The sequence below is a fragment of the Pseudophryne corroboree genome (genome assembly GCF_028390025.1).
Source record: "Pseudophryne corroboree isolate aPseCor3 chromosome 3 unlocalized genomic scaffold, aPseCor3.hap2 SUPER_3_unloc_22, whole genome shotgun sequence".
Classification (NCBI taxonomy): Eukaryota; Metazoa; Chordata; class Amphibia; order Anura; family Myobatrachidae; genus Pseudophryne; species Pseudophryne corroboree.
This window is the reverse complement of record NW_026967511.1, coordinates 1,138,518-1,154,669: the sequence shown is the minus strand read 5'-3', so window position 1 is coordinate 1,154,669 and position 16,152 is coordinate 1,138,518. Positions and strand designations below refer to the sequence as shown.

At 45.9% G+C, this 16,152-nt stretch overlaps 1 protein-coding gene across 1 annotated transcript in view; it reads left to right on the top strand.

Moving 5' to 3' along the window:
- LOC134983723 (zinc finger protein 585A-like) overlaps positions 1–14,037 on the top strand; it is a 117,458-nt gene extending 103,421 nt beyond the window's left edge. The window contains exon 7 of the mRNA XM_063949369.1: positions 11,981–14,037. Within this exon, the coding sequence (XP_063805439.1) occupies positions 11,981–13,144 (1,164 nt within the window). The 3' untranslated portion in view covers positions 13,145–14,037. The remainder of the gene's footprint in view (positions 1–11,980) is intronic.
- Positions 14,038–16,152: the final 2,115 nt, after the last annotated feature.

Sequence of the window (16,152 nt, the reverse complement as noted above, 5' to 3'; positions counted from 1 at the left end):
TGGCTGCACAGTGCCACCATAGGCCTCCCAGCATACACACACTATGCGGACACTCACTACCATGGTAACAGGGGGTCCTGCTCTCATATACCCCCCTATATCACTGATCATCCCCCACACACACAGCTGGGAACCCCAGGCCGGAGCCCTCTGCAGCGGTACACCTCCGGAGCCCTGACACGCCACTTCCGCTCTGTGCGTTCCACCCTACTTCCGCCTCCCCGATCACTTCTGGTCCGTGCGTTCCACTACTCATTCATCTTGTGCGCTCCACCATACTTCCGAGTAACACCTTACATCCGGCCTTTTCCCCGCCCCCCTGTGCTCCATAACTCTATCCGGATCTCTAGGTGGGAAGGAGCTGAGAGAAGTCATCAGGTAATAGTGCTGTTCTTAAACAGGGGGAGCAGCCTGTGGTGTCCTGTTGTTATTATTATTATTATTATTATTATTATATAGGAGGAGCAGCCTGTGGTGTCCTGTTATTGTTATTATACAGGAGGAGCAGCCTGTGGTGTCCTGTTATTATTATTATTATTATATAGGAGGAGCAGCCTGTGGTGTCCTGTTATTATTGTTATTATTATACAGGAGGAGCAGCCTGTGGTGTCCAGTTATTATACAGGAGGAGCAGCCTGCGGTGTCCTGTTGTTGTTATTATACAGGAGTAGCAGCCTGTGGTGTCCTGTTATTATTGTTATTATTATACAGGAGGAGCAGCCTGTGGTGTCCAGTTATTATACAGGAGGAGCAGCCTGCGGTGTCCTGTTGTTGTTGTTATTATTATACAGGGGGAGCAGCTTGTGGTGTCCTATTATTATTTTCTCTAACGTCCTAAGTGGATGCTGGGACTCCGTAAGGACCATGGGGAATAGCGGCTCCGCAGGAGACAGGGCACAAAATAAAAGCTTGAGATATCAGGTGGTGTGCACTGGCTCCTCCCCCTATGACCCGCCTCCAAGCCAGTTAGATTTTTGTGCCCGGCCGAGAAGGGTGCAAACTAGGTGGCTCTCCTGAGCTGCTTAGAATAAAAGTTTAGTTAGGTTTATTATTTTCAGTGAGTCCTGCTGGCAACAGGCTCACTGCATCGTGGGACTAAGGGGAGAAGAAACGGACTCACCTGAGTGCAGAGTGGATTGGGCTTCTTAGGCTACTGGACATTAGCTCCAGAGGGACGATCACAGGTTCAGCCTGGATGGGTCACCGGAGCCGCGCCGCCGTCCCCCTTACAGAGCCAGAAGAGACGAAGAGGTCCGGTGAAAGCGGCGGCAGAAGACATCCTGTCTTCAAGACTAAGGTAGCGCACAGCACCGCAGCTGTGCGCCATTGCTCTCAGCACACTTCACACTCCGGTCACTGAGGGTGCAGGGCGCTGGGGGGGAGCGCCCTGAGACGCAATATAACACATATACCTTAGCTGGCTAAAGGAATACATCACATATAGCTCCAGGGCTATATGGATGTATTTTTTCCCCTGCCATTTTACACAAAAAAGCGGGAGTTAAGGACGTCGTGAAGGGGCGGGGCCTATCTCCTCAGCACACTGGCGCCATTTTTCCCTCACAGCTCCGCTGGAAGGACGGCTCCCTGATTCTCCCCTGCAGTACTGCATCTGATTCAGGGTAAAAAAGAGAAGGGGGGGCATTTTGGCAGCAAATAACTAGATTAACAGCAGCTATAAGGGATTAACACTTATATAAGGTTATCCCTGTATATATATAGCGCTGGGTGTGTGCTGGCAGACTCTCCCTCTGTCTCTCCAAAGGGCTAAGTGGGGTCCTGTCCTCTTTCAGAGCATTCCCGGTGTGTGTGCTGTGTGTCGGTACGTGTGTGTCGACATGTATGAGGAGGAAAATGAGGTGGAGGCAGAGCAGTTGCCTGTGTTAGTGATGTCACCCCCTAGGGAGTCGACACCTGACTGGATGATTGTGTTTTTAAACAATTAAGTGATAATGTCAGCAATTTGCAAAAAACTGTTGACGACATGAGAAAGCCGGCAAATCAATTAGTGCCTGTTCAGGCGTCTCAGACACCCTCAGGGGCCCTAAAACGGCCGCTACCTCAGTGGGTCGACACGGATCCAGATACAGATACTGAGTCTAGTGTCGACGGTGACGAGACAAACGTAATGTCCAGTAGGGCCACACGTTACATGATCACGGCAATGAAAGAGGCATTGAACCTTTCGGACACTACAAATACCTCAAAGGCGGGTATTATGTGGGGTGTGAAAAAACTGCCAATAGTTTTTCCTGAGTCTGATGAAATAAATGAGGTGTGTGATAAAGCGTGGGTTTCCCCCGATAAAAAACAGCTAATTTCTAATAAGTTATTAGCATTATATCCCTTCCCGCCAGAGGTTAGGGCACGGTGGGAAACACCCCCTAGGGTAGATAAGGCGCTCACACGTTTATCTAAACAAGTAGCGTTACCGTCCCCTGATACGGCCACCCTCAAAGAACCAGCTGCTAGGAGGCTGGAAAATATCCTGAAAAGTATATACACACATACTGGTGTTATACTGCGACCAGCAATCGCATCAGCCTGGATGTGCAGTGCTGGAGTCGCATGGGCGGATTCCCTGACTGAGAATATTGATACCCTGGATAGGGACAATATTCTGTTAACTATAGAACATTTAAAGGATGCATTGCTATATATGCGTGATGCGCAGAGGGATATTTGTACCCTGGCATCAAGAGTAAGCGCAATGTCCATCTCTGCCAGAAGAGCATTATGGACCAGACAGTGGTCAGGGGACGCAGATTCCAAACGGCACATGGAAGTACAGTATTGCCGTATAAGTGGGAGGAGTTATTTGGGGCTGGTCTAACAGACCTGGTGGCCACGGCAACGGCTGGAAAATCCACCTTTTTACCCCAGGTTACTTCACATCAACAGAAAAAGACACAGTCTTTTCAAACTCAGTCCTTTCGTTCCCATAAGTACAAGCGAGCAAAAGGCCACTCTTTTCTGCCCAAGGGCAGAGGAAGAGGAAAAAGGCAGCACCATGCAGCCGCTTCCCAGGAGCAGAAGCCCTCCCCTGCTTCTGCCAAGTCTTCAGCATGACGCTGGGGCTTTACAAGCAGACTCAGACACGGTGGGGGCCCGTCTCAAGAATTTCAACGCGCAGTGGGCTCACTCGCAAGTGGATCCCTGGATTCTACAGGTAGTATCACAGGGGTACAAACTGGAATTCGAGGCGTTTCCTCCTCATCGGTTCCTGAAGTCTGCTTTACCAAAGTCTCCCTCCGACAGGGAGGCAGTTCTGGAAGCCATTCACAAGCTGTACTCCCAGCAAGTGATAATCAAGGTACCCCTCTTACAACAGGGGAAGGGGTATTATTCCACACTATTTGTGGTACCGAAGCCGGACGGCTCGGTGAGACCAATATTAAATCTAAAATCTTTGAACACTTACATAAAAAGGTTCAAATTCAAGATGGAGTCACTCAGAGCGGTGATAGCGAACCTGGAAGAGGGGGACTATATGGTGTCGCTGGACATCAAGGATGCTTATCTCCACGTCCAAATATATCCTTCTCACCAAGGGTACCTCAGGTTTGTAGTACAAAACTGTCATTATCAGTTTCAGACGCTGCCGTTTGGATTGTCCACGGCGCCTCGGGTCTTTACCAAGGTAATGGCCGAAATGATGATTCTTCTACGAAGAAAAGGCATCTTAATTATCCCTTACTTGGACAATCTCCTGATAAGGGCAAGAACCAAGGAACAGTTAGAAGTCGGAGTGGCACTATCTCAGGTAGTGCTAAGTCAGCACGGATGGATTCTAAATATTCCAAAATCGCAGCTGATTCCAACGACACGTCTACTGTTCTTAGGAATGATTCTGGACACAGTCCAGAAGAAGGTGTTTCTCCCGGAGGAGAAGGCCAGGGAGTTATCCGAGCTAGTCAGGAACCTCCTAAAACCAGGACAGGTCTCAGTGCATCAGTGCACAAGGGTCCTGGGAAAAAGGGTGGCTTCTTACGAAGCGATTCCATTCGGAAGATTCCATGCAAGAACTTTTCAGTGGGATCTACTGGGAAAATGGTCCGGATCGCATCTTCAGATGCATCAACGGATAACCCTGTCGCCAAGGACAAGGGTGTCTCTCCTGTGGTGGCTTCAGAGGGCTCATCTACTAGAGGGCCGCAGATTTGGCATTCAGGATTGGATCCTGGTAACCATGGATGCCAGCCTAAGAGGCTGGGGAGCAGTCACACAGGGAAGGAATTTCCAGGGCTTGTGGTCAAGCATGGAAACATCTCTTCATATAAACATTCTAGAACTAAGGGCCATTTACAATGCCTTAATTCAAGCAAAACCTCTGCTTCAGGGTCAGGCGGTGTTGATCCAGTCGGACAACATCACGTCAGTCGCCCACATAAACAGACAGGGCGGCACGAGAAGCAGGAGGGCAATGGCAGAAACTGCAAGGATTCTTCGCTGGGCGGAAAATCATGTGATAGCACTGTCAGCAGTGTTCATTCCGGGAGTGGACAACTGGGAAGCAGACTTCCTCAGCAGACACGACCTTCACCCGGGAGAGTGGGGACTTCACCCAGAAGTCTTCCACCAAATTGTAAACCGTTGGGAAAGACCAAAGGTGGACATGATGGCGTCACGTCTAAACAAAAAACTGGACAGATATTGCGCCAGGTCAAGGGACCCTCAGGCAATAGCAGTGGACGCTCTGGTAACGCCGTGGGTGTACCAGTCAGTGTATGTATTCCCTCCTCTGCCCCTCATACCGAAAGTATTGAGAATCATAAGAAGGAGAGGAGTAAGAACTATACTCGTGGTTCCGGATTGGCCAAGGAGGTCTTGGTACCCGGAACTTCAAGAGATGCTCACGGACGAACCGTGGCCTCTACCTCTAAGACAGGACCTGCTACTGCAGGGGCCTTGTCTGTTCCAAGACTTACCGCGGCTGCGTTTGACGGCATGGCGGTTGAACGCCGGATCCTGAAGGACAAGGGCATTCCAGAAGAAGTCATCCCTACTCTGGTAAAAGCCAGAAAGGAAGTAACCGCAAAACATTATCACCGCATTTGGCGTAAATATGTTGCGTGGTGTGAGGCCAAGAAGGCCCCTACACAGGAATTTCAACTGGGTCGTTTCTTGCATTTCCTGCAAACAGGACTGTCTATGGGCCTAAAATTAGGGTCCATTAAGGTTCAAATTTCGGCCCTGTCGATATTCTTCCAGAAAGAACTGGCTTCAGTACCTGAAGTTCAGACATTTGTGAAAGGGGTGCTGCACATACAGCCTCCTTTTGTGCCTCCAGTGGCACCTTGGGATCTCAATGTTGTGTTGAGATTTCTAAAATCACACTGGTTTGAACCATTGTCTACGGTAGATTTAAAATATCTCACGTGGAAGGTGTCGATGCTGTTGGCCTTGGCTTCAGCTAGGCGTGTGTCAGAATTGGCGGCTTTATCATGTAAAAGCCCTTACCTAAATTTTCATTCTGACAGGGCGGAATTGAGGACTCGTCCTCAATTTCTACCTAAGGTGGTTTCTGCATTTCACATGAACCAACCTATTGTGGTACCTGCGGCTACTAGGGACTTAGAGGACTCTAAGTTGCTGGACGTTGTCAGGGCCTTGAAAATATATGTTTCCAGGACGGCAGGAGTCAGGAAAACTGACTCGCTGTTTATCCTGTATGCACCCAACAAGCTGGGTGCTCCTGCTTCAAAGCAGACGATTGCTCGTTGGATTTGTAGTACAATTCAGCTTGCACATTCCGTGGCAGGATTGCCACAGCCAAAATCAGTAAAAGCCCATTCCACAAGGAAAGTGGGCTCATCTTGGGCGGCTGCCCGAGGGGTCTCGGCTTTACAACTTTGCCGAGCAGCTACTTGGTCAGGGGCAAACACGTTTGCTAAATTCTACAAATTTGATACCCTGGCTGAGGAGGACCTGGAGTTCTCTCATTCGGTGCTGCAGAGTCATCCGCACTCTCCCGCCCGTTTGGGAGCTTTGGTATAATCCCCATGGTCCTTACGGAGTCCCAGCATCCACTTAGGACGTTAGAGAAAATAAGATTTTACTTACCGATAAATCTATTTCTCGTAGTCCGTAGTGGATGCTGGGCGCCCATCCCTAGTGCGGATTGTCTGCAATACTTGTATATAGTTATTGTTACAAAAAATTCGGGTTATTATTGTTGAGCCATCTTTTCAGAGGCTCCTTTAAATTTATCATACTGTTAACTGGGTTCAGATCACGAGTTGTACGGTGTGATTGGTGTGGCTGGTATGAGTCTTACCCGGGATTCAATATCCTTCCTTATTATGTACGCTCGTCCGGGCACACTATCCTAACTGGCTTGGAGGAGGGTCATAGGGGGAGGAGCCAGTGCACACCACCTGATATCTCAAGCTTTTATTTTGTGCCCCGTCTCCTGCGGAGCCGCTATTCCCCATGGTCCTTACGGAGTCCCAGCATCCACTACGGACTACGAGAAATAGATTTATCGGTAAGTAAAATCTTATTTATACTCCTGATCTCCCCCTCACATCATGTCATTCTGTGTTACCAGCCCAGAGATCTGACCAGTCTCCTCCCCACACTCTCTGGTGTATCTCATACATCAGGAGACATCAGCCCCTATTATACTCCTGCTCCCCTCCCACATCATGTCACTGTGTGTTACCAGCCCAGAGATCTGACCAGTCTCCTCCCCACACTCTCTGGTGTATCTCATACATCAGGAGACATCAGCCCCTGTTATACTCCTGCTCTCCCCCTCACATCATGTCACTGTGTGTTACCAGCCTAGAAATCTGACCAGTCTCCTCCCCACACTCTCTGGTGTATCTCATACATCAGGAGACATCAGCCCCTATTATACTCCTGTTCTCCCCCTCATATCATGTCACTGTGCGTTACCAGCCCAGAGATCTGACCAGTCTCCTCCCCACACTCTCTGGTGTATCTCATACATCAGGAGCCATCAGCCCCTATTATACTCCTGTTCTCCCCCCTCACATCATGTCACTGTGTGTTACCAGCCCAGAGCTCTGACCAATCTCCTCTCCACACTCTCTGGTGTATCTCATACATCAGGAGCCATCATCTCCTATTATACTCATGCTCTCCCCCTCACATCATGTCACTGTGTGTTACCAGCCCTGAGATCTGACCAGTCTTCTCCCCACACTCTCTGGTGTATCTCATACATCAGGAACCATCTGCCCCTATTATATATTATACTCCCGCTCTCCCCCTCACATCATGTCACTGTGTGTTACCAGCCCAGAGATCTGACCAGTCTCCTCCCCACGCTCTCTGGTGTATCTCATACATCAGGAGACATCACCCCCTATTATACTCCTGCTCTCCCCTCACATCATGTCACTGTGTGTTACCAGCCTAGAAATCTGACCAGTCTCCTCCCCACGCTCTCTGGTGTATCTCATACATCAGGAGACAACATTCCCTATTATACTCCTGCTTTCCCCCTCACATCATGTCACTGTGTGTTACCAGCCCAGAGATCTTACCAGTCTCCTCTCCACACTCTCTGGTGTATCTCATACATCAGGAGCCATCATCTTTTATTATACTCCTGCTCTCCCCCTTACATCATGTCACTGTGTGTTACCAGCCCTGGGATCTGACCAGTCTTCTCCCCACACTCTCTGGTGTATCTCATACATCAGGAGCCATCAGCCCCTATTATACTCCTGCTCTCCCCCTCACATCATGTCACTGTGTGTTACCAGCCCAGAGATCTGACCAGTCTCCTCCCCACACTCTCTGGTGTATCTCATACATCAGGAGCCATCAGCCCCTATCATACTCCTGCTCTCCCCCTCACATCATGTCACTGTGTGTTACCAGCCCAGTGATCTGACCAGTCTCCTCTCCACACTCTCTGGTGTATGTCATACATCAGGAGCCATCATCTCCTATTATGCTCCTGCTCTCCCCCTCACATCATGTCACTGTGTGTTACCAGCCCTGATATCTGACCAGTCTTCTCCCCACACTCTCTGGTGTATCCCATACATCAGGAGCCATCAGCCTCTATTATACCCCTGTTCTCCCCCCTCACCTCATGTGACTGTGTGTTACCAGCCCAGAGATCTGACCAGTCTCCTCCCCACACTCTCTGGTGTATCTCATACATCAGGAGCCATCAGCCCCTATTATACTCCTGATCTCCCCTCACATCATGTTACTGTGTGCCACCAGCAACCATACTGTGTACTGTAAAATTATATATATATATATATATAGACCAAAATCACCTTTATCCTGCGCTGTAGTGTAGCAGCCCTCTGAAACGGTCCTACTGTTAGCCAGAACCAAACCAAAACACCTCCAAACTTCCAGGGTGAGAAGAGAGAAAAACTTACCCATCACATCATCTATGACACAAATTATTTGCTATGTGTTTTTGAAAGGGTTATCTCTTTGAGCCATTTGTGCTCTTAATAAATTGCTATCTATATATCTATCTATCTATCTATATATCTATCTATCTATATATATATATATATATATATATATATGTGGTCATTTGCATTTGCTGATATAGTGGAAAGTGATTGTTAGCGCCCTATGATTCATTGTTTGGAGATATATATAAAGACATCGGGGTTGTCTGGCAAGAGGGGAATAGAGGGAAGTGAGGGTGACATTTATAATTAATTTTCCCAACTAGAATCCAATATCTACCATTGCAATCCACCCACTTGCTTTCCAGGTGAAAGGGGCAGGATCTATGGGAAAGGATGGCTACACCACAGGAGATAGAGCATGCTGGGTAGTTATTGGTAAACTGAGGGGGAGAGTGCAATGGAACATGTGATTCCTGAATGGCTACCACCGCCGCCTTCTGGTCAGTGAAATATTTTATTGCAAGACGTCTCTTACAGGGAGAATTAAGACCTTTTACATTAAGACTTAAAAACTTCACCGTGATAGAGAGAGATCAGATCATGGTATGAAACATCTAGGATCATCTGTGTAAAGTCCAGTAGAGTCTGTAGGACGTGTGCGTACTACAAACTATCATATCACAGAAAAATAAAATAGGGAACAAAAATGGGAGACAAACAGAAATAGCGTCCATAAAGGAGCTAGAGATTCCGTCACTAGGGTACCGTGACAGAAAGGTGGCAAAAGGTGGCGGTCGGGCCTAATAGGGAAACTCACCGATTACCCCAAGTAGCCATACGAGAGTGCAAAATCTAGTCATCATAGTAACAATTGTACAAAGAAATATCAAATCTCAATGTAACCAGTGTATCCAAAGGATTTAAAGACCAAGAACATGACCTGATATCCAATGTAGGTTCTACCAACACAGTTATAAGGGCAACAGGAAGTTACATGAATCAGTCATGCTTTACCTGAACACCCAAACATTCTAGAAAGGTATTATGTAACATAACAGTGGAAAGAATATCAGACCATATACCATATAGCAATTATATAGCACAGGAAATAAAGATAAAAATATACGTTTTATACCCATAACAAGAGCAAATAAATCTGGCCCAAAAATAGATCCATGCCCAGTAACTTGGTCCCAGTTGGCACATGTTACAGTAGGAAATAAACCCTGATTGTCTCTAACAGTTTTACTCCTTTAGCATATTACTTCAAGATGGGAGACAACTCCTCCGGGATTGGTTTAGGTAAAGTGTCATGAAGGACTGTCAACAGGAGTGTCCCACTTTTTCAGAATAGCAGGGCCATCCTCGGGTGAAGAGATCACTGTGAAGGCGCCGTTTCACATCACAATAATCTTAGTAGGAAAGCCCCATTTGTATTGTACATTTCCTTGGGTGGAATAGACACTTTTTGTCCAGCGTCACAGGAGAAATATCTGGAAATAGCTGCAGATTATCCAGGCACTCAGCTGTAGATGAGGAAGGCAAAGCAGCCTGTAGAATATGTTCTTTAATATGAAAAAAGTGGACCCTGAGCAGAGTGTCCTTCGGAGCTTGGATAGGGGCCTGTTTGGACTTTGGGAGTCTATGGATCCTATCAATAAGAAGGTCCGTGGCAGAAGCCTTCTGTAAAAGTTTCTGAAAAGAGGACCGTGGCATAATCATAAAGCTCAGCATTTGTAACAGAATCCTGAACGCCCATTATTCTGATATTATTTCTCCGAGACCTGTCTTCTAAATCAACGACTTTATCACGAATAGAGACAGGGCCTTCCTGAAGGGTGTCATGTGCTGAAATCAGATCTTTGTGAGACGCAACAATCTCTTTCATCTTAGTCTGTACGAGTGGCAATCTCACTGATATCGGACCTCAAAGCTTTAATATTAGAGTTAAGTTCTGAGGTTATTTCAGGCCTTAAATGTAGATAACATAGAATGTATAGAGCGTAGAGTAACAGGACCATCTAGAGTGTCTTAAGATGTCTTCAGCCATTACAGCTGAGCTGTGCGACTGACAAGAAAAAGCAGATGATGTTGTAGCAGTCTCAGAAAAACCACCTGAATTCGAGATACCAAAGAGATGGACAGATGCGGCTGATGTTGTACATTTTTAACCTTTCTTGGAGGCATGGTAAGCCCACTACAAAGAGACGGACCGCTCAGAGAATGGAAAATACAAATGATATATAAATAAAAGGAGCAGTAGTACGCTGTCACGGGGTTACATCAAGATGACTCAGTTCAAAATTACATACTTAGTCGGGGTGCCGGGGGTATCAGAGCCAAAATTTCAAGTAAACATGATGTAAAGCAACTCAAATAACACATTTATAACCGAAAAATTCCACTAGATGTCAGCGTCATCACAGACGTGAAGCACAGAGAGACACACAAGTGGCAAAATACAGTATATTCAGTGAATAAATCCACAATAATATACTGTGAGGTTGTAATCAGAGTGTAATGAGCTGTACTCAGATGATACTTGATACTGGGCTCTGCAGGTAGACAGAGAGGAAGTAGATTATAGTGGTACCATATAAATAGAAGGTAGTTTCACCTCCAGGGAAAGGCTTCAATTTAGTGTAGTGACCCCGGTCCAGCTGTCAGGTAGCAGCTTATATCAATTTTATACCTTATTGAAGGCAAAGCATGCAATGGCCGGGCACCGGGATCCAAAATGGCAGCCACCTCACTTCCCAATATCACTGCCGTGCTCCAGTGACCGTGGGCGGCCTGTTCTGTCCCCAGCAGTAGTGGGGGAGCATTTGCTCCCACCTGAGGCAAAAGCACCTCCAAGTCAGGTGTCTGGAGCGTGCAGGAAAGACTAAAGACTATAGACTATAGTAAAGTATAGATTTTGATATGTAATTCTCTATATCATACTTACCGTACACACATCATCCTTATTACTATTGAGAGAATAGAGGTAAGACACTGATGATGGGGGTGTAACAGTGGATTATAACCTAGCAGATGATGATGATGATTGCAGTGTATAATATGGTGTATTGCATGTAAAGTACCTTGTTCCACACCTCTTCTGCTGTAGCAATATACCTTATATAAGGGTGAGTAACACATGTACAGGCTTACCAGCGTATGAGCACACACATAAAGGAATGCTACCTTACCAATGCTTCCAGAAGTAACGTTAGGAGACATTTCTCTGATCCATCAGCTCATATGACTAATGTTATTGTTCATCTAGAATCTCCAATTCATACGATATGTTCCCCATCCATTGTTTTACATTGGTGCTGACATAGGACTTGGCGAGTGACTACATCTCCATTTATACTTCATGGTTAGTTACCAGTACAAGAGAGAGATATATCTAAGTCTTGTTATAATATTACATTTGTTATTGTGAGTGTTCTCAGGAGGGTGGACACAATGATAGTCTGAGACACAATATTATAAAGCCTTCAGTAAAAGTTATGTTTTATTATACACACACATTTACAATTAAGTGTCCCAGAGAGTCGTCTTCTCCTATTGTTTACAAGATTAATGTTGTTACAGAAAATGTCACATTTCCATAATGTATTTTATTTCCAGCAGATGGACACACAAGCAGGAATATCTCAGAAGGACATCTAATGTTATCCCCGGATTGTGACATAAAAGATAATGACCGTAGACAGGATTCTCCAGGAGCTAACCCCATTACCCCAATTATACATCCAGCTCTATCAGCTGATCCCTCTGATCCTGGGAAATGTTCTCCTGATCACTCTGATATTGGTGCATCTGTTACAGCTCTGAGACTAGATACAGAGTTTCTCTGTTCTACAGATGCCAAATGTTTTACACAGAACACAAAGCCTATTAACCCACAGACAGGTAAGGCAGGGGAGAGGCCATTTCCATGTTCTGAGTGTGGGAAATGTTTTGCACGGAAATCAGATCTTATTACACATCCGCGTAGTCACACAGGTGAGAAGGCATTTCCATGTTCTGAGTGTGGGAAATGTTTTACATACAAATCACTTCTTGTAATACATAAGAGAATACATACAGGTGAGCAACCATATTCCTGTTCTGAGTGTGGGAAATGTTTTACATACAAAAAAACTCTTGATGCACATCAGAGAAGTCACACAGGTACATCACCATTTCCATGTTCTGAGTGTGGGAAATGTTTTACACAGAAATCGCATCTTATTACACATCAGAGAAGTCACACAGGTGAGAAGCCATTTCCATGTTCTGAGTGTGGGAAATGTTTTGCACGCAAATCAGATCTTGTTAGACATCAGAGAAGTCACACAGGTGAGAAGCCATTTTCTTGCTCTGAGTGTGGGAAATATTTTGCACAGAAATCACAACTTGCAAGACATCAGCGAAGTCACACAGGTGAGAAGCCATTTCCATGTTCTGAGTGTGGGAAATGTTTTACACAAAAATCACAACTTGTTGCACATCAACGAAGTCACACAGGTGAGAATCCATTTCCATGTTCTGAGTGCGGAAAATGTTTTTCCTGGAAATCACAACTTGTTACACATCAGCGAAGTCACACAGGTGAGAAGCCATTTACATGTTCTGAGTGTGGGAAATGTTTTGCACACAAATCAGATTTTGTTAGACATAACAGAAGTCACACAGGTGAGAATCTATTTTCTTGCTCTGAGTGCGGGAAATGTTTTATCCGGAAATCACAACTTGTTAGACATCAGAGAAGTCACACAGGTGAGAAGCCATTTCCATACTCAGAAATAAATTAGCTCTTGCACACAATAGACATCACTCAGGTGAGGAACCATTTTATTCTGGAGTATACTTATCATTGCCATGTAATGTTCCGCAAGGTTCATATCCTATCTCCTATGCTTTTTGCAATATACATGCTACCGCAGGGTGAAATAATCAGATGTCATGTCCTCATCTACCACTGCTATACAGATGACCTGTCTTTTTCTCCGGGTACTGAGAACCCAATACCAATCCTAAATGTCTAGCTGAGCTCCAGGTGTGGGTGATGACAGTTGGCTGTGACTCAGTACTGGTGAAACAGGTCCTTATGATAGAAGCTCACCAACAAAGGGCAGGGCTACAGCTCAGCTTTACCTACCAACCAGACTTACGCTTGTGGGTTCAGAGTTACAAAATGCGGATCATGTGCGGAATCTTGGTGTCCTGGATGGTGGAGTGACACTTAGACATCAGTATCAGCCACAATCATATCCTCATCTGAGGAACATAGCCAGGTTCCAGCACTTATTTCCCTCAGATCTACCTACAGTCATACATGCACTTGTATCATCACGCATAGACTACTGCAATGTCCTCTACCTGGGTCTCCCAGCAAAAGAATTGCACCGCTTGTAGCTTGTACAGAATGCAGCAGCCAGGCTGTTACCTAACCAGCCCGTTCCTGCCACATAACACCCATTCTCTGCTCCCTTCACCGGCTGCCTGTAAGATGGTGACTCTATTACATAATCTTACTGACTCTCCCAGCCCTACATGACCAGGGTCCATGGTACCAGAAGCAACTTCTGCCTCCTTACTGCCCTGGTTACTTCCATCTGCAGATGAAGGACTGTTACCAGCAGTACCAAGAATCCCCAAGCAGGGCTGAGATGTCAGGGAGGAAACAGGGCAGTGGCAGCAGTGGGGGGAGACAGGGTGGGTGGCAGTAATGGGGGGGAGACAGGGCGGGTGGCAGTAGTGGGGGGGAGACAGAGCGGATGGCAGTAGTGGAAGGAGACGGGACAGATGGCTGCAGTACAGTACCAGGGGCTGCTGGAGGCAGTAAAGAGGTGTATGGGTCCCGCACAGAACCAGTTGATAATTAGACTTAATGATTATGTTTCCTTATTTCTAATTAATCCATTGTATGTGTTACTGTTATTTGCTGTATCAGCCTTTATGTGTGTTCTGTGTAATAATCCTGAAAGTAGTGCTGCTACCGATCTCATATCATGTGTAGTAACTTGGAAAAGATGAGATATGAGGTGCACTCTGGAAGCTTATAGGGGGGTCATCAGAAAAATGCAGATGTGACATCACGCAGCCCCCCAGAAAATGGTCCCGGCCCACCCATGTTCAGCCCTCAGAGATGACGCCGCAACGTGTGTCCGCACGGCCGCTGCACATGTGCATTTTGCCACCACCAGCAAACTGCTACGGGCCGCTATTGCGGCTGTGTGTGAATGACCCCCATAGGCTGTTGTGCAGAATAAAGTATTTTTGAAGTTTAAAATATAGACAAAAATATGTGTATTAAAGATATGAAATAAAGTAGTTTAAGAGCAAAAGATTTCTGGTGCCATTTTGGCAGCTCATTTCAATAGTGGGATGATATTACCGGGGGAGGGGGGGGGGGTCTCTTTCTGTGTAAATAAATAGTTTTATTATTTGTTGGTTTTAAATAAATTATGTCTGTTCAAATGTTTGTTTTTGTTTTTTACTTGTAGGTGAATTAGGGTTGTTGTATTTAAAATAAACTTACCTGACCCTTGCCTGGAAATGTCCATGTATGAAGGTATGGGAGATACCTGCTGCAGTACCTTCTACTTACATTTGGGAGGTCCGGTTGTTTTGGGGGAATTAGTAACAAATAGTAAATGATACATTGGCTCCATAACGTCTCGCTGACCCTCTGATTTTTACAAAAATATGTTACACAAAATTACATTTACATTAACAACCATTAACCATCTCTCTCCTACTCAGCGACCATCTTTACCTGCTTTTTCTCCTACTGGTAAAGGCTCATCTCTATCTATGGCCGCCAGCCCCAAGTAGTACAATGATTACTCTCTCACTACTTATATCTTGGCTGTATTATGTATGAGAATTGTGGTGCTCTTTGTTACCTGTACTCTATTTTTGTTATTCACTGTAATGCTAATTTTTGTCTCCCTGTACTGTCCTTTGTACGGCGCTGCAAAACACTTGTAGCTCCTTATAAATAAAATATAATAATAATAACTAAACAAGAAAAATACATTTGTCTTCCCAAAAAACTTTATATATAAAAAATTTTTACGAAAATCGCCAATTCTGGTCTGGATTCATTGACTCATGAGAACAACCTTTCTCTTACGTCCTAGAGAGAGCTGGGGTCCATTATAGTACCATGGCGTATAGACAGGTCCACAGGAGCCTTCGGCACTTTAAGACTTTTTAACAGTGTGAACTGGCTCCTCCCTCTATGCCCCTCCTTCAGACCTAAGTTTAGAAAATGTGCCCGATGAGACTGGACGCACACTAGTGGAGCTCTACAGAGTTCTACTAAAAAAGACTTTATTAGGTTTATTATTTTACACAGAAGCTGCTGGCATCAGCTTCCCTGCTTCGTGGGACTTAGGGGGAGGAAGTAGGAACCAACTTCTTTAGTTTCATGGCTCTGCTTCCGCTGACAGGACACCATTAGCTCCTGAAGGGTACTGAACATAGCCCAAGCATGGCTAGCGCTCACTCCCACAGCACTGCCGCCACCCCCCTAACAGAGCCAGAAGTCAGAAGAGTGGTGAGTATATTACCGGAGACCTGCAAGAGAAGGGCCCTCCGGTCATCGTTGGCGGCTCACAGGTAAAACGCAGCGGCGGAACGCTGCGCAGTCATGTCTCAGTACGCACAAGATGCAGGGCACATGGGGGGGGGGTGTGCTCTGAGCGGCATGAAAATCCTTACTCTCACTGGCCACATAGTAAATACATGTTAGCCGCTGGCTTACATACCCCGCCCAGTATAAAAATTCTCTATTGCTGAGGCAGAATCGTGC